The sequence below is a fragment of the Amblyraja radiata genome, chromosome 10 (assembly GCF_010909765.2).
Source record: "Amblyraja radiata isolate CabotCenter1 chromosome 10, sAmbRad1.1.pri, whole genome shotgun sequence".
In the NCBI taxonomy this organism is placed as follows: domain Eukaryota; kingdom Metazoa; phylum Chordata; class Chondrichthyes; order Rajiformes; family Rajidae; genus Amblyraja; species Amblyraja radiata.
The window spans coordinates 58,229,060-58,255,498 of NC_045965.1; the positions used below are offsets into that span (position 1 = coordinate 58,229,060).

The following is a 26,439-nucleotide window of genomic DNA, read 5'->3' on the forward strand; positions in this document are numbered from 1 at the left end:
TTTCCACACTGTATCACTCTATGACTCTATAACCCTAGGAGTAGAACTTATTTCAGTCATAAGTGACCAGTCCTTATTCTGTCTTGAATTCTAGATTTCCCGACCAGAAGATATACATTATCATCCCATCTCCTGCCTTGTCATGTCCCATTAAAGTCTGAAACACCAAGAACAACAACATTTTTTCATTTTAAACTTCTGTTTAATCTTTCCCCATAAAACAATTCTCTTGTTCTGAGAATTGCTGCAATTACTTTAAAGTGAAGAATATCCTTACTTAATAAAGGAGACTAAGATCAACACAATATTCCACTGTGGACTCCGCAAAACCATGAATAGATGTAGCAAGATTTCCTTCTTCTAGTATTTCACTACCCTTGCAATAAAATATCTAAATACTATTTTCCTTAACTAGTTAGGGCGGTACAGCTGATAGAACTGTTGCCTTGCAGTGCCAGAGATCTGGATTTGATCCTGACCACGGATGCTGCATGTGTGGGTTTCTCCCCACATCCCAAAGATGTGTACGTTTGTAGGTTTAATTGGCCTCTTTAAAATTCCCCCAAATTTGTAGGGAGCGAACGAGATGGTGGGATGACATAGAACAAGTATGAACAGGTGATCGATGGTTGGTGTGGACTTGATGGGCCAAAGGGCTGTTTTCATTCTTTATCTCTAAACTAAACCACATATTAAATTTGTCTATTTGGATTATGAAACGGTTTATGTGCCAACTTTTTGCATGCCTCTTTGGTTTCCAGGTCCTGATGCCATCTGTTCTGAATTTCAAACATTAACTCCTAGCTAACAAGCAAACAGCAAAGGTTTTACAAATATATTACGAGAAGGGAAATATAGTCTCACTAAATACATACAGAGAAATATCCATGATTGACATAAAAGAAAATCAGCATCTTGAAAAAAAGAAATAAAAGGAATTATTAATTTGGCAATCTTAATTTTTCACAAGACTTAAACTTTAGTTCACATCAGAGGAAATGCTTCCTGTAAGGTCTTATAACAAAACATCCTGCTCTAGGTATCCTTGCTTTTTTCAACACAAACAACTACAATACAAATAGCTATCCTGTAAAACAACTTCTGTGATTCAAATCATTTTCCACACTGACTTCAAGAAATAATTTTAAAATATACCTTTAATTGTGCCAAGAGAGGAACTTGTTAATGAATTATCTGTGCTATTCCGTTTTGTTAATGGTGTGTTTTGTACATCAGATTTTCCATTAATAATATGTGTTCCAAACCTCTTTGGTCCTGAGTAAAAGACGGTATACTTTTGCTGAATATCCAATCCAACTAGATGGAAAAAGTAAAATTAAAAGATTGTAAGAACTTTCCACTAAAGTATTTTTATGTAAACACAGAGTATAGCTATAATTTTCTTCACTGTCCACTATACACCAATTTCAGTATCATCAACAAACTTACTAACCTACACTGACATCCAAATCATTAATATAAAAAAACAACAGCTTATCCAGCACAGATGCTAGTGGATACACCACCCATTACAGGCCTCCCGATTGAACAAACAACCCTCTACCACCACCACTGACCTCTATACAAATGGCTAGCTCACACTGAATCCTATGTGATCTAATCTTCCAGACCAGCCTACATGTCCGCTCTGAACCATATAACACTCGTTGAACCATGAACACTTGTTATCTCATGCTTAAAATCCTCCCACTTACTAGTCATCCCTTTACTGCAAACAGCCTCACCCAATCAACTTTTGAAAGGCCTGTGAAACCACCCAAAAGAGCTAAAGAAAATCAGTTTCAATGAGATATTATAAATTATATTTATTTAATATTTAATAAAAATAAAGTTTGTTTGTTTAACTTATCTTTTTCCTACTACCCCGGCACCAGAGACTGAACACGCTGGAATCTGGACCAAAAATAAACTGCTGGAAAAACTCAGCATCTATGAAGGCAAACTGGTGGTTGCCGTTTCAGACTGAAAATTCACCTTCCTTCAGTGATATAAGGATTAGATTTTTGTCCCAATTCTTTCATGATTTATTTTCTGCATGTCTGGTCTGACACTCCTCCAAACCCAGAACAAGAATAGTGTATCCCTGGTGTTAAACTATTAACATATTTAATAATCTTTCAGAACTGTAATAAGCTACATGCTACTGTCTAGGAATCTATATGTATATTCTGAGTATGAACGGTAATAATGTATCATTTTTACAAATGGCATGGAATACTAGGTCTGAACCAACAACTTTGAGACCCAATATGTGAATCTTAAGTGAAACGCCTTAAAAATAAACCTCTGCATAGACACAACATGTATGCACAGTATACAGTGCCCTCCATAATGTTTGGGACAAAGACCCATTGTTTATATATACACACACGTTTCTTGAAAACGTGTATTAAATATATAACTTAACTTACCGTAGTCTGAACTGATAAGATTGACACTCAGTTCTTCACTTTTGAGAGGTCGTTTAACTTCAATTTTCTTTGACCAACTTCCAGTTTTAAGTAGAGCTGAATCCCTATGTTAAAGGAAAACAATGTTAGCATCTTTTGGGATTAGTGGAATCAGTATTCAGTTAAATGGAACAGAAATTGCATGTCATAGTATTCATCAGTGCCTAGAAATGTCACTAAATCGAGAACGCGTGGTGGGAAAAAATGTTTCATTCAAGGTGTTGGCACTACATCTATTACTTCAAATGTTGTAGATAGGTCTGGTACATTAAAAAGTCCATGGGGACTGCCATGGTGAAATATATGGGGTAAAACAGATGAGATGTGGACTGGGAGGGTGAAATCATGACCAGAGGTTCATTGGGGAAGGCAGAGTTGGGTCACTATAAGATATCTGGCAGTCTGTATTTGGATTGCTACCGGGTTGTGATTGGATTGTGAGTGGCTGAAGTGAAAGATGGCAAGAGAAACTTTTTAACGTGGTGGACGTATCTAAAATGGATTCCTAGCATCAGAACCCATAGTTTAGGACTTATTCTGGCTAGTTTCCTTCAATAACAATAATCATGCTACACATATGGTGTGAAACCCTGCCACCTGCCAACCATGTCACAAAACCTGCCACCAGGTATGAATTACACACTTGGCAATGCTACTGTCCATGGCTGGGTGCCTCTATGTTTTGTTCCATCAAACTGATGGAGAAAATTGAAGGGAAATCAATTACTTGTGATCCATATAATGTGTAGTTTAACAAAAAACATTTTCATAATATTTCTGAGCATATTTAAACATTTAACTTTGGATAAGCTACATGGGCCTTAATATCTTAATATCTGTACTTGAACTTTCCTTCATACTCTATCTTGATATTAGGTGTTTGAATGGTACTCGGATGGCAAGGCCTACTGCACCTGAGAGCTCATCTCGTTCCCCTGCCAAAGCTGCTAAGAGTGATTCTTTCCTCACTTGCAGCTGAACATCGTGCAGGAGGAGCATGAAATCTAGTTTGTGCTACTTCTGAAGGTCACCACTGGATGCCACAGAATCACAACATAAAACAGTACTAACCAAAAAAGAAAATGGCTTTCAGGGATAACTTTCACTCTATTACAACCCTAGTATTTATTGGAAAAGGACCCAAGCTTTTTCATGCTTGTCATTGCTTATCTATTGTTTATTAATTTAGTTTTCATGGATGATATGTTGTGGTGATAGATTGTTTTTCCTTCCTACAGAATAGTTTATCTCTTAATGGTGAAGTTCCCAAGAGCAGTCCATTCGGCAAAACAGTTGGTCTGCAACCCAGAGAACTACATTGGATTCACATGGTTCTGAGCACAAGGGGATTCTAATGCATTCACATCAGTGCAATGCCAATTCAATTAATATTAGCTGGTGGAGCAGGATTATTTTAAGTTTGGCTTCAGACTTCCATGGAAACAAATTACATTTTATTTCATGTTTAAAACCGATTAAACATTTTATCCTTTTCCTCCTTTTAAATTTTAATGACTCTGTGTTCAGTATCTAAACAAACAAAGATAAATATGAGAACTGTGTTCAGATCAAAATTATGTAATCCAATTCTCTACTTCTCTACATCGGAGAGACCAAGTGCAGGCTCGGCGATCGCTTCGCCCAACACCTCCGTTCAGTTTGCACTAATCAAACCTGATCTTCCGGTGGCTCAGCACTTCAACTCCCCCTCCCATTCCGAATGACCTTTCTGTCTGGGCTCCTAAATTGCACCTCATATTTCGCTTAGGTAGTTTACATCCCAGCGGTATGAACATTGACTTCTCTAATTTCGGATAGTCCTTGCTTTCTCCCTCCTTCCCCTCACCCTTCTCAGCTCTCCCACAAGCCTACTGTCTCCGCCTCTTCCTTTCTTTTCCCCCGCCCCCCCCCAACATCAGCCTGAAGAAGGGTCTCGACCTGAAACGTCGCCTATTCCTTCTCTCCATAGATGCTGCCTCACCCGCTGAGTTCTTCCAGCATTTTTGTCTGTAATCCAGTTCATTATCATTCTTCCATAGAGAAGCACAGTGTGAACATACAAATAAGTAATCATTAAAATATTTCATCTGAGGTATTACTTCAGGAACAGCATGCTGTTTTAGAGCACATTTTCTTGTGGCTTTTTCCCACAATTTCAACAAAGGTTATCAACTTTTGGCATTACAGATTTTCTCTGTGTCTGTGTCTGAACCTCAGGCTCGACTGAATATTGAGTTGATTCTGTATTAGATTAATAATTTTGACTCCTTGTTCATGTTAATACCATAACAGGCAAAAAATTGGATACAATGTGGAATCAATGGAGGTTGCTCAGATATGCATTAGGAAGTTTCAGAGAGATTTTGGCAAATTTAAGATGTTTTACATTCCTAATGTTGATTGAACACAGACACAATATTGAGAGATTTTAAATATCAAAAAATCACTATTTTCATCACCCAGATGTATTAGGTATTTTAATAAATTTAGATACTTACGTGATTTTTTGTTTGTAAATAACTTGGTTGTCTGCATCTCCTATGATCAGAGATGTATGGTGATTGTCAGATGCTGTTCTCTTTTTCAGCAGTTGCTCATAATTTGTTAAGGTAATTGTCACAATGATTTCTGCCACTCCAGCGTGGTATTTTGCAAGCTTTAAGACAAAAATACTCCAGCTGAATGAATGAATTAAAAATAATTTTAAAACTTTATTACAATCAAAAACACAAATGCAACAGAATTAAATTTATAGGGGGAAATGTTATGCTGTTTGCTATTTATTGCAAAAATATAAACATGTGGCAGCACCCGGTGGTTGGGACACCAGCTACACGAACCCTCAGCAGTCGGGGGTAGGGTCACATGACTGGGCAATAGCAGGGAGAAGCTGTCACAGGGTATAGGGGTGCGTCCTGGTAGATATAACGAACCCCGGGACAACCCTCTCTCTCTCTCTCTCTCTCTCTCTCTCTCTCTCTGACTTTGAGCTGACCAGCTCTCATCTCTCTTTGTGGTGAATCTCTGGAATTCTCTGCCACAGAAGGTAGTTGAGGCCAGTTCATTGGCTATATTTAAAAGGGAGTTAGATGTGGCCCTTGTGGCTAAAGGGATCAGGGGGTATGGAGAGAAGGCAGGTACAGGATACTGAGTTGGATGGTCAGCCATGATCATATTGAGTGGGGGTGCCGGCTCGAAGGGCCGAATGGCCTACTCCTGCACCTAATTTCTATGTTTCTATGTTTTGGGTGAGTGGCCTTCCACCTCAGCAAGAGCTCAACTCGAGCCCACGAGGCAACAGCCTCGCAGCAGCAACAACAACTTTGTGTTAGAGGACCAACGTGCATGTATATCTACCTTTGAGGCCTGAATAAAGAAACCGTTTATTCACAACGTTTGGTGCCTCTACATTGGTGACCCCGGCGTTCCAAAACGGAGATTTTGGATTTCCCGACGCACGCAGGTGGTGACCTGGTGTCTGCAGCCGGCAGCCCAGCTCTACGGTAATGACCGCTATGGATGCAGCCGTCAACTCTACGCTGCACCCGGACGCCACCTTGTGCCCCGCCGCCGCGGTTGGGCCGCTCGACTCCCGCCTATGCCTGGTCTAGCCGATCGCAGGCCGCCTGGGTCGCCCGCCCGCATTCCGGGCCCACCGCAGCAGACAGCAGCGCAGCAGCCTCGGTCCTTGCTTTCTCTCCCTCATGACCCGCCCGGATCTGACCACTTTGGACTTTGCTGTATCTTTGTTGCGCACTGTAGTTTTTTTTCCACTGTCCACTGTAATCACCTAGCTTAATATTGCTATTAGTTTCTTGTTATTTCTTTGTTGTTGTATTTGCTTTGTTGCCGACGTCTTTCTCAGGACACGATCCCCCGTTGGTCGACGTGACTAGTCTATATCTCGTCCGTCCTGCGGCTTTTGCATTGGTCTCCTTGCACCCCTCGGCATACGGCCGTGATGGCTCACAGTGGGAACGTCGACTGCGCCTGCTGGCCCCACTGTCCCGACCCACAGCCAGTGTGCCCCCGACCCACAGCAAGAGCCGCCCTCGACCATGCTTGCGCACCTTCCGATAGAAGGTGAGGGCGCTCCATCCCTTTTCGACGTCTACCCTCACGGTCTGCCTGTAAGTTTACGAGTCAGGCTGCCACGTTTTGTCAGCCTGCTCGTTTTCTTGCCTCTGGTTCTGTGGGGGGGGGGGGTCCTGTGTTGGCACCCAGTGGTTGGGCCACTAGCTACACGAACCCACAGCAGTCTGGGTTAGGGTCACGTGACTGGGCAATAGCAGGCTGTCACAGGGTATAGGGGTGTGTCCTTGTATATATATAATGAACCCCGGGACAACCCTCTCTCTCTCTCTCTCTTTCTCTCTCTTTCTCTGACTTCGAGCTGACCAGCTCTCTTCTCTCTTTGGGTGAGTGTCCTTCCATCTCAGCAAGAGCTCAACTCGAGCCCACGAGGCAACAGCCTCGCAGCAGCAACAACAACTTTGTGTTAGAGGACCAACGTGCATGTACATCTACCTTTAATGCCTGAATAAAGAAACCATTTATTCAGAACGTTTGGTGCCTCTACAAACATTAAAAGAACACCGAAAATAGACACAAAAAGCTGGAGTAACTCAGCGGGTCAGACGGCATCTCTGGAGAAAAGGAATAGGTGACGCTTCGGGTCAAGACCCTTCTTCAGTCTGAGAGTCAGGGCAAAAGGAAATGAGAGATATAGACGGTGATATAGAGAGATATGAATTAAAGATATGCAAAAAAGTAACGATGATAAAGGAAACAGGCCATTGTTAGCTGTGAGTGAAAACGAGTTGCAGACAATGAGACCATTGTCTCAAAAGAAAACTTTCACTGTATGTAGTGATTACTTAAAAATTATAATGGAGGGAACTGATAACATAAATAATTAAGTCTGAAGAAGGGTCTCGACCCAAAACGTCACCTATTCCTTCGCTCCATAGATGCTGCCTCACCCGCTGAGTTTCTCCAGCATTTTTGTCTACCTTCGATTTTCCCAGCATCTGCAGTTCTTTCTTAAATATAAATAATTGTAATAACATTGAACAGGAAGTGGTTCTTTAAAATGCAAAATATTAAGCAATCATTCCCTTTTTACAAATATCATTCGTCATCCACGAGTGAAAATGAAATTCAACTCCACTAAAAGAAAATCACCTGTTCAACACTGAGTTCGTACTTTGGGAGGTGAGTAATAGATTCTTTTATCTGATTTCCAAATGGAGGGTGTCTGTTCACAATCTACAAAATAATAATGATCATAATTCTTGCTTTAATATCCTCCATACATTTTATTGTATTTTAATCAGGATATGCCAAGTTAAGCATAATAAGTGTTTAAAAATGTCCAAATTTCCATCATGTTTACTGCATAATAAAATGCATTTAAATTTCAACATCCATCATATTTGAAATACATATTTCTTTGTGTTTATTGGCAATGTGAGAAAATAGGAATAGTTGTATTTAGCATTAGATGTGCTGCTTAGAAAATTCTGCAGTCTGATGGGAATGTTTATATCAGGTGAAAGTTATAATATCAGAAGTTTGCAAATTAACCCCACAATATTCACTTTAGAAAATAACAGTTAAACAATTAAGCTGAAAAATATCTGAACAAAATAAGTAACAGAAAAAAGTTCTTAAATTTAACCCTCATCAAATTTTATTCTGTTACAGCAAACTTCAATCCTTCTGCAGTTGTACAGGGCCCTAGTGAGACCACACCTGGAGTATTGTGTTCAGTTTTGGTCTCCAAATTTGAGCAAGGACATTCTTGCTATTGAGGGAGTATTGAAGTTCACCAGGTTAATTCCCAGGATGGCGGGACTGTCATATGTTGATAGAATGGAGCGGCTGGGCTTGTATACTCTGGAATTTAGAAGGATGAGAGGGCATCTTATTGAAACATATAAGATTAATAAGGGTTTAGACACGCTTGAGGCAGGAAACATGTTCCCGATGTTGGGGGAGTCCAGAACCAGGGGCCACAGTTTAAGAATAAGGGGTAAGCCATTTAGAACGGAGATGAGGAAAAACTTTTTCACACAGAGAGTTGTGAGTCTGTGGAATTCTCTGCCTGAGAAGGTGGTGGAGGCTGGTTCGCTGGATGCTTTCAAGAGAGAGTTAGATAGAGCTCTTAAAGATGGCGGAGTCAGGGGATATGGGGAGAAGGCAGGAACGGGGTACTGATTGTGGATGATCAGCCATGATCACATTGAATGGTGGTGCTGGCTCAAAGGGCCAAATGGCCTACTCCTGCACCTATTGTCTATTGTCTTTTGAGTAAACTTGATTTTGTTGTTTGATATTTAATTCACTGGTCCAAGCTCCGTTATAATACAAATACTAAATTTACATTTATAACATTTTGTTTAAAAAAATGCACAATTCATTACAGTCAGAACAATAAGAAAGTTACTGTAATGATAATCTTGCTGTCCTACCAATTTAAAGGCCATACATTCATTTCTAAATAAATTCAAAGAATAATTTAATGAATGTCAGATGCTGAGAGACATTAATAGTGGAAACTGTTGGTCTCTCATCAGAACCTCACTCATATCTTTCAGGGAAATAAGTTTCTCACTCCAACCTTGTCTGGCCGGATATAATGCATTTAAATTCTAACATCTATCCACATTAACTAGGTGACTATAAGTTGTCTTGGGAAAGCTAGTTTTAGGGTATAAATATGACTATGTCAGAAGTACCAAGTACCAGAATGACACATAACTACCCAAGCAACACCAGAGAAACAGAATAGTCAGAGAAACAAGGAGAAGGTGAGATAATACATACATTATCTAATGGGCATTATGGGTGGCATAGTGGCGTAGCTACTGCTTTAGAGTGCGAGAGGCCCGGGTTTGATCCTGACTATGGTGCTTGTTTGTACAGAGTTTTACGTTCTCCCCGTGACCTGAGTGGGTTTTCTCCGAGAACTTCGGTTTCCTTCCACACTCCAAAGAGGTACAGGTTTGGCTTGGTATAAATGTATTATTGTCCCTAGTGTGTGTAGGGTAGTGTTAATGTGCAGGGATCGTTGGTCGGTGATGACTCGGTGAGCCAAAAGGCTCCTTTCCATGCTGGATCTCTAAGCTAAACTCAACACAGTGGGAAACATCTGAGAAGATCTTATGAGATGTACAAATATTTGAAGGAAAAACGGATACCAATTCTAACTCTCTTGAATTTGTATCTTCTATCTTCTGAAATGTAGAGAGGCCTGCATTTACCATGGCACAGGACAAAGTAGGACCTGTAAATATATCAACAATAGTATTTGTGTTGTACACTTAGTTATCAAATGCTTCAGAAATATTTATGTCTATATGAAAGCTGACAATCATCCTGCACATAATGAGAGTTTGACAGTAGCGTGCTATTATTACCTCTATGTTTCCTGAGTGTTATTGAATTCCACCTAAATAATCCCTTCATCTTAAAATTCCTATCCTTGTTTTCAAGTCCTCTGTGGTCTCCTATTCTGGCCTTGATTTTAACTGCATCAATATTGGTGATTGAGACTTCAGTAGGTAAGACTCTGCACCATGTAATTCTCTTCCTTGGTTTCTTAAAACCTATGGTTCAGGATTTTTATTTTGCACCATACAAAGCCATTGATTCAAAATTCCAATAAGTGATTAAAGAGGATCGAAGTTAGAGGGAAACTGGGGGAGTTACATCCAAGTTAGACATCTATCTGATCTGGTTTGTGACAGTGGAATGCAACAAATGGATTCTCCTACAGTCAGATTCCCTTTACAATTTGTATTCATCCCTTGGCAGAGATGTCCATCGCATATGATTCTGAGGTGATCGGAACCTCCAATGCTCATCCTCAGCCGATCAAGTCTCGAAGCCCATATGTGATTGAAAGAATGGGTCGACTGGACTTATAGTTAGAAGGATGAGAATGAGATGAGAAGAAACATAAAATTCTTAAGGGATTGGACAGGCTAGATGCAGGAAAACTGTTCCCTATGTTGGGGGAGTCCAGAACCAGGGGTCACAGTTTAAGAATAAGGGGTAGGCCATTTAGGACTGAGATGAGGAAAAACATTTTCACACAGAGAGTTGTGAATCTGTGGAATTCTCTGCCACAGAAGGCAGTGGAGGCCAATTCATTGGATGTTTTCAAGAGACTGTTAGATCCAGCTCTTAGGGCTAATGGAATCACAGGATATGGGGAGAAAGCAGGAACGGGATACTGATTTTGGATGATCAGGCATGATCATATTGAATGGAGGTGCTGGCTCGAAGGGCCGAATGGTCTACACCTTGATGTTTCTATGTGACCACGTGGAAATCCCAATGGTTCTTGGGCTTTGTGTGCAATGGAATACTATGGTGGTGAAGGTGAATGGGCTTATGTATACAAGATAGTTTTGTTGCTACACCACCATTGCGTACTTCAATTCAAAAGGTTGGTACATAGGGAAACCAAAACTCCATGCAGTGCTGCAATTATGATTTCATAAACACCTTGTACTTAGAACCTATTAGGATATTTTTACAAATATGTGTTTTTTGGATTGTATTTGCCAACAAGATCTTCTAATTTGGTAGTGGCTTTAGAATACAAAATACATGTCTAGAATCCTCACAGGCAGAGTATGACTTTTTTTAAACGACACCAAACTATAATATTAGTTATTAGGCTTGTTCAATGACACTATAGGTTATTTTTCTACTATATATAGGACAAAACAAAGTGCTTCTAGGTCTATAGGAACATCAGGAGTTGTGGAGAACAGGCAGCAAAGTGGAACTGAGGCCAAGATTAGAGCAACCATGATCATATTTAACAGCAAAATAGGCTCAGGAGGCTATTTCTTATATTAGATTCTTATGAGAAATGACCAAACCAACATGTGAAATTAATGAACTTTGGATGCAATATTTTGTGTCTGTCTGACTGCAGGGCAAACTAAATAGTTTAAGATACTTTATCATCATAAATTTCTCCTTGAGAAATATATTTGCAAATGTCATCACTCATAGACTAGGCCCTAAAACACATGTACTCCACGAGTTATTGATTTTTGCCTCAGGGATAAGCATTTGGAGCAGTTCTTGGGCTACTCTGGGAATTCTGGCATTTATTGTTTAAAAGGCCTTGGATCTCATGTAATTTTCCCCACACGGAACTGATTATTTCCCCCAAGGTATTGCATTCTCTAGAAAAGGGTACAAATGACATTTATTTTGCACTCTCTCTCTCTCTCTCTCTGCCTCTTTTCCAGCATTCAGCTAGCTGTTTGCTATTGACTGGACCCAGCACTGGGAATGCCTAAACAACAAACTGTTTTTCTCTCAAACAAAAATAAAATGCTCCATGTGTCAGCATTGTTCAGTAGTACTAGTCTTGCCTCAGACCCAGACATGGTGGGCTAAGGGCCTAATGTTGAGACTTGATCATATAATATGAATTCATTTTTCATTGCAGTACTAATTCAATCTTGTGTTTTCATAACACCTTTAAGCTGGGATGGTAAGTTGACACTTCACATGCTCCTTTCACTCCCTTACATCACATACCTATCCATGAGAGAAGGACTCCACTCATGTCTGGAAAAAACATCCCATCTCAAACAACACCATCAAAATACTAAATAATTCCATGATGCTATGTGGGACCTTGAGCTTTTGATGTATTAAAGCAGCTGCCGCTTTTAACTACATGACAACACTTGGTGATGAAGAAAGAAGTTATTTCAATGAGGGTAATTTTAACAATGGCTTGGCAACAGTTGGCTGAAAGTACATAGTTATTGTTTACATATACTGTGCAAAGGATTTAGAGGCACAATAAGTTACAAAGCAGATCATGGGCAATAGAAGAAAACTTAGAAATTGTAAATATCAGGAGGGATTGAACAAATTAAGTTTCTCTTCGCCAGGTAGAAGGGTTACATAATGATCTTCACAAAACATATTTGTTTAATAAACTGGATAAAGAAACTATTTCCATTTCTGGGTGACTAAAACCAGATGCCATTATACATAAGATAGTCACTACTAAATCTTGTGGAGGATAAAGGATGAATTTCCCAACCCAGAGAATGGTTCAAAGGTAAAATTCACTACCACAAGGAATAATCAAAATGTAGTTTTTAAGGGGAAGCTATGAATATTAAATACCATACTAAATGGGTTGCAGTTGGTTAATGAGGAACAGAAAAAAATTGCATGGGTGAAATGCCTGATATCTGGTTTCCAAAATTCGATTTAATTCTGGAAGAGTTTCAACAAAATTGCAGAGTATCCAGTCAATACTAAGCACCATATTTATTTCACTGACTTGGGATAAATTTACAGGCAACGACTTGTCATACAGATAATACAATGTAAAGTTCACTACCAGTAACTTTAATTAATTTATGAAATGTAAATGCTATGAAAGTAAAAGAATAAGCTTTCTAACAACATTATTTTGATATAAACATACCGATTTTTTCAAGTTGTCTTGATATATACGAGGAGTTCTCCCAAAGTTTAGCCCTAAAACATTTGGCTAAGATCAGTGAATTCAACAATGTTGAAAAGTTCTTCTTGTCTTGTTGCATAAGTAATTCTGAAAGGCCTGTTGGTTAAGCATTTACACAACATAGTTAATTAGAAGGCACAGTAAATGTTTCATTCTTTAATGTACCTTCACACATTAGTTTGTAAGTATTAAGAATGCAACAAAACAAACATGAATCCAGTTCCAGATTCAATATCTAATTTCCATTCTTACTTTTTAATTGTTTATAGGCAGTATGTAAACTGGGGTAAAAATAAACAAATTTAGCAAGATTGTGGTGGATGGGTGATTTTGTGAAAGCACTACTAATCTATTTGTATTCATAATTAAAGTTAGATTGCCAGTACTCATGATTAATGTTCAACATTTATACTTGGTGAACATATAATTTTAATACTTTTCTAGCAATTAGGAAAGAACTGCAAACAATATACAGTGCAAAGGGCAACATTTTGTTTCTGCTTACATTTGGTGACTCTTACGCCACATTTAAATATCTTGGCCGTGTCTTGAGTTAATGCAAATTCTTGAATGGGAATACAACCTAACTGGGCTTGTATTAGACTGTAAAACATGAAATATATTTGCAGTTAACAAAGCAAAATAATTATTTTAAAAAAACAAAGGAATAAAAATACTGTAGTAGCACTCGAATGATCACGAGAAAGGTACAATGGGGTGTTAAGTTAGCAGACCAAGAATCCAGATATACGAACTAAAGATCCAGAAATATGTTCAAATCACAGCACGGTAGCTATGGAATTGAAGTTCAATTAATAATCTGGAATTTCAAAGAAGGTCTGAACAACAATGATCCCAAAATTATTGAATTGTTATAAAAAAAGATTCACTAATGTCATCCAGGGAAGGAAATCTGCCACTCTTTGTGACAGATTTGGCACAAAATTACTTGATTTGTTCTGAAGGAGGGTTTCGGCCCGAAACGTTGCATATCTCCTTCGCTCCATAGATGCTGCTACACCCACTGAGTTTCTCCTGCATTTTTGTGTACCTACTTGATTTATTCCATTCATGAACTCCAAACTTAAATGGCTCAGCACTCAGTTTCAACAATCTGCTGAATTAAAGCATTGTCCAAGGCAAAATTGCTCCAGACCAGTTAATCTTGAAGGCCCTTATGAGAAAATTCAGTGCAACTTTGTCGCGTAGTTGGACATCTATACAGTCATAGTTTCAGTCCTGTTAAGGGCCCCTTCCTCAACTTTTTTTCCATTACAATGAAGACTGGTACTGCCACCTATACTTGTACAGAACTAAAACTTTTCATTACTTTTGCCAACAATTTTCATTGTGCTCTCTCTTCCCTTTCACTTCTTAACATTTCCATCTCAGCTACCAATATCCATTATAGGACCATCAGCACTGGCTGTCAGATTGGCTAAAACTCCTCCCATCCTCCCTCCTGTAAGGATCCCATTCTATTCTAGTGTATCTATATAATCACTCCGAAATGAGCCTTTCTTCATCAGTGTCTTTAAAATGTCTTCCCTTCTCCTTAATTATACATTTGACTCGACCATAATTAATTGGCTCCTCAATCCTGTCTCCCCACTTCTGCTCTCAGCCCCTCTCACCAGAACAAGTATAGTGTTCTCCTCCCTCTCTGATCCTTCTGACTTCAGCCTCTTATATTGCCCTAATGATATCCAGCACAGGCTCATAACAGCATCTCATCTTTCTCCCCCGCAGATGTGGCGCTACCTTTCTATTTCAATTGTGCTTCTTTTCTTTTCCTACATTATTTGCATCTGACTTTAAAAATAGATTTGAGATATATTATCTCCGTTCCTGCCTCTATGTACTTTAAAATATGCTTGATTTCTCACTCTTCCAGTTATGATGCAGGGCCCTTGACCTACAACATTGATTCTGTTTGTCTTTCCTGTGATGATGCCTGACCTGAAATCTTCCATCATTTTCTGTTTCAGATTTTTAGCATCTACAATTTTTTGCTCTGCACATGCTGCCTGTTGTGCCAGTGATTCATGATAGTTTAGGGTGGCCAGTGAGTAGGGAGGTGCAAGGATATGTTTGTGAATAAATGTTAATTTGACTCCAAACACACAACCAAAAGGCTAATAATTTGGAAAGGATGTTACATGGTTGCCATTCAGCAGAAAGTATCCTCTTTTGTTTTTTAATCTTGTTCCATAAAGACCTCGAATTTTTTTTGAATTTATTTCAATTCATCTTCATAAAGATATAAAGTCCAATATTTGGGAGGGGGTGCAACGGCATTCTGAAAGGGTCAGCAGATGCAGTAATAAAGAACCTGCCGTTGTGATGGGAAGGCTGTAGCCTAATAAGCTGTCTTGAAATTGTTCACCCTGGTGCGATTGGATAACTTCCACTGAAGACTGTATCTTGCTCGGGCTGAAGAACTATAAATTCATCTGTTTAATTCAATTCCCAAACTAGCCTTGAACTTAAAAATCCATCTAGGTATATGACCTGGAGTAGGGCAAATCTGTTCCTTTGCATTTGCTAACTTTATACTAAACAGCTTATCCAATAATGTCTAGATGGTGAAGCTAGTTCTCTTATCATTCAGATATATAAACAATGTGTTAAATAAACAACATGTTTGCAAAATGTCTTACCAGTAAACTTTCATTTCATTTGTTTTAATCTTTCCTTCTATAGGAAACCTACATTAAAGATTGGTGGAACATTAAGACAGTTAATGTTTAACCATGTATAAAATAAGTAACTCTATCACAGGGGAAAATTGTGATGATATATTATTTTGAAAATAACTATTATATTACTAACTGCGGGAAAACTTGTAAAGGCTAATTTCTCTCTGCTCCAGTTTTATGCAAAATCCTCATATCCTTCCATACTTAGAAATTGATTGATCAGTTTTGAATGAACTCAATGAATGAATTACGAACTCTTTGGGGTACAGAATTAAAAAGATTCACAATACTCTGTGTAAATTCATTTCTCCTCATCTCAGTCCTAAATGGCCTACTCGCTATTCTGAGATTGTGACTCCTGGTTCTATCCTCCCTTATTCCTATCTGTCAAGTCTGTAGGAAGTTTAGAGGTTTCAATGGGATTGCCACTCATTTACCCAAATTTCAGAGAATAAAGAGATACCCAGTCCACCCAATCTCTCTTCATGTGGCTCACATCTCTGGAATCAATTCAGTGAATATTTGTTGCATCCTTATATGGAATTCTATCTTTCTTTAGGTAAGGAAGACCGAAACTGTACACAATACACCAGGTGTTATCTCACCAATCATCTTTATAATTGCTCACTAACATGCTCCTTATGGATGGTCATACTTCCATGTTTTGTGTCCTTTGCAAATTTCAAAATTAAAGGTGGCAAACCTTATTTATACATTTCAACACTGGTAAAATTAAATTCCCCATAGAAGGTATCTAAATCAGTCACTTTTAAAAGAGTTTCTTAAAGTTTTAGATTAATTGCTAATGCAAATGCAATTCATAATCCAAAGCACCTCACACGTACCCTTGTCAAATCATCTTACAATAATTCCCATCTTTCTTAAGTGTATGTTTATCTCACATATTGTCAGAGCATCTGTAAATATCCAGGAGTTGTAAAGAACATGATTGGCATTACCTGATGGTGACTCTGTTTTTGTCTTTGTTCAGAGTATTAAGAACTTTCTTCTCATTGACCCTTAGTTGAATATCTGCAAATTCCTTGCATCTGGAGATTATTGTGACCTATTATATAAATATATTGCATGATTTAAAATATCTCAAGAGATATACTTTGACTACAACTACATACCAAATTGTCAATTACAGCTGAAAAGTTTCTTTTTTTTCAGGTGGAGTCATAGAGTGATACAGTGTGGGACCAGGTCCTTCAGCCCAATTCACCCACACTGGCCAACAATGTCCCAGCTACCCCAGTCCCACTTGCCTGCGCTTGGTCCATATCCCTATAAACCTGTCCTATCCATGTACCTGTCGAACTGTTTCTTAAATGATGGGATAATCCCCGCCTCAACTACCTCCTGTGGCAGATTGTTCTATACACCCACCACCCTTTGTGTGAAAAAGTTACCCCTCGGATTCCTATTAAATCTTTTCCCCTTCTACTTGAACCTATGTCCTCTGGTCCTCGATTCCCATACACAGGGCAAAATACTCTGTGCATCTACCCGATCTATTCCTTTCATGATTTTGTACACCTCTATAAGATCTCCCCTCATCCTCCTGCGCTTTGAAATTAAATGGCAGAATAAGTGTGAGAGAAATAATAGCCTATTGCTATCTCTCTTAAAGTACCTGTGCATTTTTTAAATATTACACCGTTCGTATGCTAATAACCCTATCGACAGCACATATTATTTTCTTGCAAGAAAACAGAAAAAAATCTGCAATTTATTTCCACTTTAGAAAAAATGATCAATAAATAAATACGGGTCCACCACCGATTTTCTGGCAACTGATGTCCGACACCTCCGTTAACCCGGACAAAATTACGAGAGTGCACTTGAAATCCCCCCCAGAGGTCCCCCCAAATATTTGGTGCCTTGGCCGGGTGAAACGGCCAATCGTAACCTCATTGGGACTTCCGCGGCCAGATTTACGATTGGTGGATCGAATTTGCCCCTTGCGGCCGAGGCTCTGGAACTCCACCCTGGCCGAAGCCGGCAGATCCTTTCCCATAGCCGACTTCAGAGGCCAACTTTGCGGACCGGTATCTTGGTCCCCCGATGGCCGAGGTGAACTGTTCAGGTAACATTTGGCTCCTCTCAGATGCCATGACGTCTATCCGGAAGTGGCGGTGCTGCCCTGGAGTCCGTTTGTTTTTACTTTTTGTGTTGTTTTTTTTCGTTTTGTCCAGTTAAGTTTTTGGTTTTTAGGTTGTGTTTATGTGGGGGGGGGGTGGGGTGGGGGGTTGAAACGGGGCTTGCTGTCTCTCCCTTCGGGGGAATGCGACTTTTTTTGTCGTATCCCCCTTCTCTGCCTCCGTCTGCGCTGAGGCCTAATGGCGGAGCTGGCGACCTCGAGACTCCGGAGGCAGACCCAGTCAGGACTTGCCCTGGGCTCGCTCCCGTGAGGGCGGTCCGGCTCGGGGCTGGAACGGCGCTCCCGTGAGGGGCTGTGACGCTCCCGTGAGGGCGGCCTGGCGCGGGACTGAGACTCTCCCGTGAGGGGCTGTGGCGCTCCCGTCGGGGCGGCCCAGCTCGAGGGTGGAATGGCGCTCCCGTCGGAGCGGCCCAGCTTGAGGGAGGTACGGCGCTCCCGTCGGAGCGGCCCAGCTCGAGGGTGGAATGGCGCTCCCGTCGGAGCGGCCCAGCTCGGGGGTGGAATGGCACTCCCGTTGGAGCGGCCCAGCTCAAGGGAGGAACGGCACTCACGTGAGGGCGATCCGGCTCGGGGCTGGAACGATGCTCCGGTGGCTGGAACAGCATTCTGGCGGCTGTGACCTGAGTCCGGGGTTCAGCCGCGGGCCAGCGGCTGCGTCCGCTGGACTGGAGGGCGGCAGCTTCGACCACCCCGGGCCGCGGTGTTTGAGCCGGCCCGTTTGTGGGGTTCGGTGAGCCGCGGGACTTGTTTATACCATCGCCCGGTGGGGAATCGCCTCAGCGCAGAGGGAGAAGAGGAGGGAAGAGACTGCAGCCCTAAGATTTTTGCCTCCACCACAGTGAGGAGGTGCTTGGAGGACTCACTGCGGTGGATGTTAATTTGTGTTTATTGTTGTTTATTATTGTACTATTGTATGTATGACTGCAGGCACGAAATTTCGTTCAGACCGTAAGGTCTGAATGACAATAAAGGTAATTCTATTCTATTCTATTCTATTCTATTCTATTCTATTCTATTCTATTCTATTGTCCCAGCAAAATGGATAAATCAGCAACGCTCTGGAACCAAGGACACCGGAAAATCAGTGGTGGACCTGGTACGACAAAGTCCCCAAAATATTGCAGTTTTGTGCACATTTCAATCTTGAACTGCGTAAATCAGTGACAAACCATATGAATACATTAGTCATCCATTCAAGCAATGGCTCAGTATTTCTATAGAGCTGTCTGTCACTTATGAGTGCAGGATGTCTATCTGTTGCAACTCTCATACCTGGAATAGGCCCCTTCCATATGTATCTTTTTACAATACTGGAGAGATTTTGACGAACAAGAATATTATTCAGTTTTTTACACCAATACACTGTTCTTAACAAAAATCTACCCATCATGTGAAACCTTATAAATAAGATATAAATTAGATCTTCAAGACCGAAAGTCAAAAACTTTTTTCATGACAGTCAAATCTTCATTGTTTTACCACCAATTTGGACACCAAAAATGTGACATTAAAAACGCTGCCACATTTAGTCATGAATATTTAATTCATAAATAAACTTCATATGGCCCCTCATACATATATGTTTTGATAATGATCTAGGGAAATATCTTCGTCAATACCAGGAGAAAAATACAGTAACATAAACATAATACAGTGCAGTAAAGATCCCGTAACAGTCGTTGTGCTTGGTGTCCATTGTCACAACGACCATTATCGGGGTCGGTACCTCCGTAAGTTAAACCTCCAATGCTTTTCAAAAACGCAACGAGGTATCCTATGGTAGTAGCGATTTTTAGGTGAGTTCATTATTTTTTCTTATTTTCCAATTTAATATATCAAAAATAATGTGGTGTCAAAAACGCAACGACCATTTATGATATATTTTCCGACTTTTTAAAATAAATTTAAAAATAATTTTTGGACATAAATTGGTCATCAAAACTAAGAAACTGAGCCAATCTTCAATTTGGCAACACACTGTCCCTTGTTTACCTTTCGTACGGACCGAGTCGCTAACTTCATTCCTTCGTGTCAACTTCGCGAAGCTCCGCAACGACCGTTACGGAGACATTTTATTTACCAAAAAATCAGCCCAAATCAAATGTTCTGAGGAATCATCGGCCATCGATATACCTCAAATCCATAAGGTAATGTACCGTTTAGATCACATTGGTGAAAATGTTTGATTTTCGCTAATAATGTAACGTGCATTTTCTGGGACTGCAAACCTTTTTGTGTCCACCACAATGTACGTTTGTGTGTATGATGTGTAACGCGCGTTGTGGTGTCCACTCAGATGGTTGCAGTATTCTACTACATGATCAGGTGAATGAAGTGGAAACGGTGTTTGCAATTTTATTGTTCCATGTGGTATTCATAAACATAGAAAGGAATAAGAAATACGTGCACATACTGTGCCAACCAGGTCACTGGTGGACACCACGCGACAACCGTTACACTAAATGTATTTGTGTATTCTGATGCCATTTTCGGAAACTTGCAATCAATGTGCTATATTTTCTTATATTTTTTGTTAATACTAGTTTTTTGTTGATGTTAGTCATGAACCCAATAAAGTGCTTGTCAACTTTTTTGAAGGAATTTGAAATTTGACCCCTTTTGTCACATTTTTGTGTGCAGTATTGTAAAAAGACACATATACGTCTGCAAGGAAGCTTTCTTTGGGCTGATCAGCAGGGTTCTAACCCTGAATGCCCCTGCACAACTAGAAATACTTTGAGAGACATTAAATGAAGCCTAAGCTGAAGCATTTCAAAGAGCTTGAATGTTTGTGAATATATATGACCCACAAAATTTCCATCCTTAGATATATTTAATCAAATATAAAATAACTTGCTTCTAACCTTCCCAACCATTCCCTTCTGCTGATCATTTAATGGGGTCATTTATCATGTGTCAGTTGATGCAAGTACTCGGGAACTGATAACCTTGTGAGAGTCCCCAATATCTGTATGTGTTAGAGGGAATTTTGCACACAACTGTCAGCTTTCTCATGGAAATTCTGGGCTAATGTATTGGATTGTAATCTCTATTTCTTCATTATTTGTTATCCCTTTGCTAAACCTAAGACATAGGCCCACTTAGTTTGTGCTGATCATCGGGCCCTTATTTAAGGTACTTTTACACTAATCCCACCTCATCTAGTAGTTAATCTTTCCACCCAAGTCTTTAGGGGTTTTTGCCTATTTTATTGATACTGATATGCTCAAATTTCTCTTATTTGTACATAACAAATATGAGGTTGGAAATTGATTATATATAAATATATAACACACACACACATATGGAAGATTCCATTTTTACATAGGAGCCATTTGGCCTGTAAAATCAATGCCAGATAAATAGCACAGAATCCCATTCACCCACATATTTCCATGTAATTTACTCTAACCAATCAATGTAAAAATCAATTAACTGTAGCCACTGGGGGAAAACACACATAATCACAGGGAGCACATGCAAATTCATCAAAAGCAGCACCAGACCAAGATCGAATGCTGAGTCACTGGAGCCATACTACCTCTACTCCACTGTGCAATATCTCTCAACATTTGAATTTGAATCTCCCAGCTACCATTTTAGAATATGCATCCCTAAACTTTGGCAATTAACTCAGCAACTTAACCACTATACCACTACACGCACTCTTTTCACAAATTGCAACACAAAATAAAAGCTTCTTCATTTAAAAAATCTATTAGATGATTCTGGTATTTTTTTAATTAATTACCAGTTCAGTAAGATTTTCATTTCCATTGACCAAGAAGAAGAGTTTCATTGTTTCAAATGCAATGGAATAGCGGGCCATTAATTTCCCCGTTTCTATTAAAGGTAAAAGAAAAAGTTACCATTTTGCATTGATCCTCAAGAGATGCTTTGTTAAATTTATGAGAAAGGATATAAATAAACTTTCACCTGTAGGTTTGAAATTGATTTCTTCATCCATTCTTAACAAACCAATGGAAGCCAATGCCTGCAAATTCTTCAGGCACAGTTCTGTTTCAATAATAAGAAAGACATTTAATTACTCATTTAATAACCTGTTTGTCAAATCTTATGAATAAATGATTTTTAGTCATGTACAGTTTTTCACATTAGCACTGCAAATAAGGCTATATTTGAGATAGCAGCTTTGAAATGGACTGTACCAGAGTATCCAAATAAAGCTCCACCCTTTTGGAATGGATATTAGAAATTACGCACATCCCTGCATCAACAATGACAGAATCTTCATTTATGTAGCATTTCGGACATGGCAAAGTGCTCCAAGGTGTTTTATATTCTTGATTTCAAATACAAATTAACATTGAGTCACGCAAGTATGGATGATTAAGAGGTTTCTAAATTATGAAAGTATGGAACAAATAAATTCAAAAATATGAAACAAACCAACATTTCTGAACACAAATATCTCAAAGGCTTCATTTCAGGAGTAGATTCCAAATACAAGGAGGGGTAGATTATGGATCAATATGATGACAAGGATTATAATTCTAACTGCAAACACTGAAACCCACTCCCATCTCTCTCCCCGAACCAAAGATTCGCCATTTCTTAATTCAAAGGTGTTAAAACGGTTGCAGATTTTTGATTTTCCTTACACTCAATGTTAGTAGGCAAGTTGTTGTAAGTACAAAGTACACACTAATAAACTGATTAATTCTAACTGACTAAAATATTAAAGATTAAAGGTCAGGTTGACCTCAGCTGTATTGACAAACCAAAGTAAAACCTTTTGCATCATACTTATTTGCATTACTGGTATTATTCAATGTAAATTATAATGTCGATTATATTACAGTCATTGCACTCCAGACACCTTTCATCTCATTTAATAATTTACTGATTTCTTTAGTGTTTCCTGGTAAATAGATACTCACAATCTGTTTCAATGGCAAAGATTAAATATAGTACCTTGCAACTTTGCTTCAATTCCACTTTTGTCAAGACCAGCAGCAAAACCTCAGGAAAAAATGTTTGAGATTATTGTACATTTTGGTGAGTTTTTAATTTTCTATTTTCATTTTTCCATAAACATATTACATTTAATGATTAGATCATAATAAAACCCATTGTGCTGGATGGCTATTACTAAGTAGCAACTGGTTGGTTATTAGTTTAATATAACAACATTGAAATTCCTTTACTGTTATATTAACAGAGATAACTTAATAATTTTTTTTAAAATACTGTATTTTGATACTGATCCAATACATTGTGGGCATTCCTTTAAACGATCTAAATACTGCGCCACTGATCTTCAGAATAATATCTCCATCAGAGAGATCTTCATTGCGTTAAAGCCGGCGTTGTATATTAATGATTTAGATGAAGGAATTGAAGGCTTTGTGGGCAAGTTTGCAGATGATACGAAAATAGGTGGAGGGAAAACAGTGTAGAGAAAACAGGGACTCTGCAGAAGAACTTGGATGGGTTGGGAGAGTGGGCAGAGAAGTGGCAGATGGAATATAGTGTAGCAAAGTGTGGAGTCATGCATTTTAGTAGTGGGAATAAAGGCACAGATCATTTTCTAAATGGGGAGAGAATCCAGAAATCGACGGTGCAAAGGGACTTGGGAGTGCTGGTGCAGGATTCCCGAAAAGTTAATCTGCAAGCCAAATCAGTAAAGAAAGCAAACGCAATGCCAGCAGTTATTTCAAGAGGGCTAGAATACAAAAACAGGGATGTAATGCTGAGGCTCTATAAGGCACCAGTGAGACTGCATTTGGAGTCTTGTGAGCAATTTTGGGCACCATATTTGAGGAAGGATGTGCTGGCTCTGGAGAGGGTCCAGAGGAGGTTTACAAGAATGTTCCCAGGAATTAGTGGGTTAACATATGATGAGTGTTTGACGGCACTAGGCCTGTACTGATGAGGGGGGAACTCATTGAAACGTACAGAATAGTGAAAGGTTTGGATAGAGTGGATGTGGAGAGGATGTTTCCATTAGTGGGAGAGTTTAGGACTAGAGGTTCATAGCCTCAGAATTAAAGGAATTATGACCAGCGTTTTATTGCCATCCTAAAATGTTGAATTGCATGAAGTTTGCTTGTATCCATTAATAATCATGTTTGCTAAAATTTGCACATTAGTCAGTCATAATTTGCAGGTATACAACCATAATCTCAGACATTGAAGGGAAATCCAGTTCAAGGAAAGACAAAATTCTGTGGCACATCGTCTATTAAGAATATTAAATCTTACCGTAATGATTTGGATTTTTAAGAGCTCTAATGTAAAGAAATGTTGATCGTATCCACTCCAAAGCAACATTGACATCAGTGATGGTATTTAGTATTATCTCTGCATTCAAATGTTCAACAAGGTGCTTGTGTAAACTACCAATAGAAAGAAATGTGAGATTTCAAAATCCATCTACTTTAATACTTATCACCCAGAACTTCCAGTAAAAACAATTTTGGAAATAATTGAGACCAGAAATTAATCTGCAGAATTTGTAAGTATCTTTCAATATTTGATCAGCTGCATGTAGCAGCTGAAATTTCATGTATTTACAATAAAGAAATTAAATTTCAGGTGTTACATTAAATGGGACACCCTCCAAACTTCAGAATATTTAGATGATTTAGATTTCTTGAATATAACTATTAATAATTTTTTTACATTCTGAGGATCAGTTGGTCAGACTCCATCTGTACAGAAGGAAACACAAGATGATCTCGGGTTGATGACCTTGAATATCGTCCCAGAACATGATATTGAACAATTACACTACTTTTCTGTCATATGTTGTCTATCATATAGAATGATTTACCTGCTTTCAATGGTATATGCTCCATTTAACATCTGTGTGTACTTATCCTTTGTTTGATTCCTTGTCATTATGACTACCGTGGCTGTGGTATCAAACTGAAAGAAATTGCAGACAATATTCAAGAACTGGGAACAATCTTCATAGCTTTATATGTGTACATCAAGGAGTCTGGAAGTCACCTTTACAGACTTATGGGCCTGTCCCACTTAGTCAATTTTTTAGGCGACTACAGGCGACTAGGCTGTCGCCACATGGTCGCCGGGATGTCGCCTGTATGGTCGCGAGTAGTCTCCTCAGTCGCCCAAAAAGTCGTAGCGTTTTTCTGGTCGCCGCTGGATTTTCAACATGTTGAAAATTTTTCGCTGACAGTGGGTTTGACGCCAATGAGCGTAGCTTGACTTCTAATGACGTAGGTGCTGTCGACAGGTTAACGTAGGTTGTCACCAGTTGGTTGTCGCCGGTGCTGACTTCGGGTTTTTTGTTGTTGTTAAAGTGATGATTCTTTATAGATTTATTATAAACAATTTCAAATTTTATATCGTAGGGGGGTCCAGTCGCCGTTTTTGCGGCGACCTGCTATAACTCTGACAGTCGCCGGCAGATGCCTAAAAATAGCCTAAGTGGGACAGGCCCGTAAAGCTTCTTCCCATACTTTTGATCCTGCAATACCTGGACCACTTTTCTTGAATCAGGAATCAAATCTCCCTTAATATTCTGCGAGGTCGAGGGTAGCCAAGTATTTTGGATATATTTCTAAAAGTTTCATCACCTCGATAACGAAATCTGACCATGACTTTTGATCATGTGATCACATCAAATGACCACCTTTTTATCTAAACACCTTAAGTTTCAGTTTAGTTTATTGTCACGTGTACCGAGGTACATGATTGGTACACATTACCAAAGTTTCATTATGTCGTGTCCGTTTTGCATCACACTAAAATATCTCTAGAGAGCATAGATAGGTGAAGCTTTGGGTCGGACTGGGAAAATATTAAATTGTTTAATTTAGAGAAAGTACAATAAAAGTAGATATAAATGAAGAAAAGCAGTTGAGGGTCTGCTCAGACAACACAGAAGACCAGCAACGAGGTGAAATAGGTAATTGGAAAGGCTTGTGGTGATATTTATTTCAAGGGGAGTGGAGAATAAAAGTAGGGAAGTCTTAATGGGCTGTCCCACTTGGGCGTAATTTGCGCGTCATTTACACGACATCATTCACGCGTCACGACGAGTGCATTTACGCTCGTATGGCGCGTGGTGAGACGTGGTGGCGTAGGCAGTGACGAGCAGTAGCCGCGGCGCCCCAGGATTTTGGGATTCTCAAAATCCTCGCGCGCCACCTGCGTGATGCGCAATTGACGCCCAAGTGGGAAAGGCCCTTTACTGAACAAGGCATGGTTAAACTACCTTGAGTCACAGGATCGGTTTTTACCCCCGAATTTAAGGCAATTGGAGACAGTCCAGAAAAGGTTTCTAATTCCCTCACAGGAAGGCATGGATTAGCTGTGATAAATGGCAAGTAATATTTGCATAACAAAAGACGATGACAATCTCCAACAAAAGAAAGTCTAACCACCTACCCTTACCATTCAATGACATTACCACTTGTTTCCCATGATCAACATTCTGTATATAGACACAAAATGCTGGAGTAACTCATCAGGACAGGCAGTATACCTGGAGAGAAGGAATGGGTGACGTTTCGGGTCGAAACCCTTCTTCAGACTGCACTAGATACTCAACTCAATCAGCCACATAAACATAAATAGTCCAAAAATAGGTTAGAA

The 26,439-nt window shown here is 39.4% G+C and overlaps 1 protein-coding gene across 1 annotated transcript in view; it reads right to left on the reverse strand.

Moving 5' to 3' along the window:
* Positions 1-26,439, reverse strand: part of hfm1 (helicase for meiosis 1) — a 90,764-nt gene that overhangs the window by 15,896 nt on the left and 48,429 nt on the right. Inside the window, exons 15-28 of the mRNA XM_033027827.1 lie at positions 24,650-24,744; positions 24,079-24,212; positions 22,789-22,836; positions 21,790-21,870; positions 21,605-21,696; positions 16,649-16,755; positions 15,651-15,698; positions 13,496-13,593; positions 12,952-13,086; positions 9,674-9,759; positions 7,656-7,739; positions 4,970-5,127; positions 2,433-2,536; positions 1,156-1,317 (exon numbers count right to left, since the gene is read on the reverse strand). Of these exons, the coding sequence (XP_032883718.1) occupies positions 1,156-1,317; positions 2,433-2,536; positions 4,970-5,127; positions 7,656-7,739; positions 9,674-9,759; positions 12,952-13,086; positions 13,496-13,593; positions 15,651-15,698; positions 16,649-16,755; positions 21,605-21,696; positions 21,790-21,870; positions 22,789-22,836; positions 24,079-24,212; positions 24,650-24,744 (1,432 nt within the window). The remainder of the gene's footprint in view (positions 1-1,155; positions 1,318-2,432; positions 2,537-4,969; positions 5,128-7,655; positions 7,740-9,673; positions 9,760-12,951; positions 13,087-13,495; positions 13,594-15,650; positions 15,699-16,648; positions 16,756-21,604; positions 21,697-21,789; positions 21,871-22,788; positions 22,837-24,078; positions 24,213-24,649; positions 24,745-26,439) is intronic.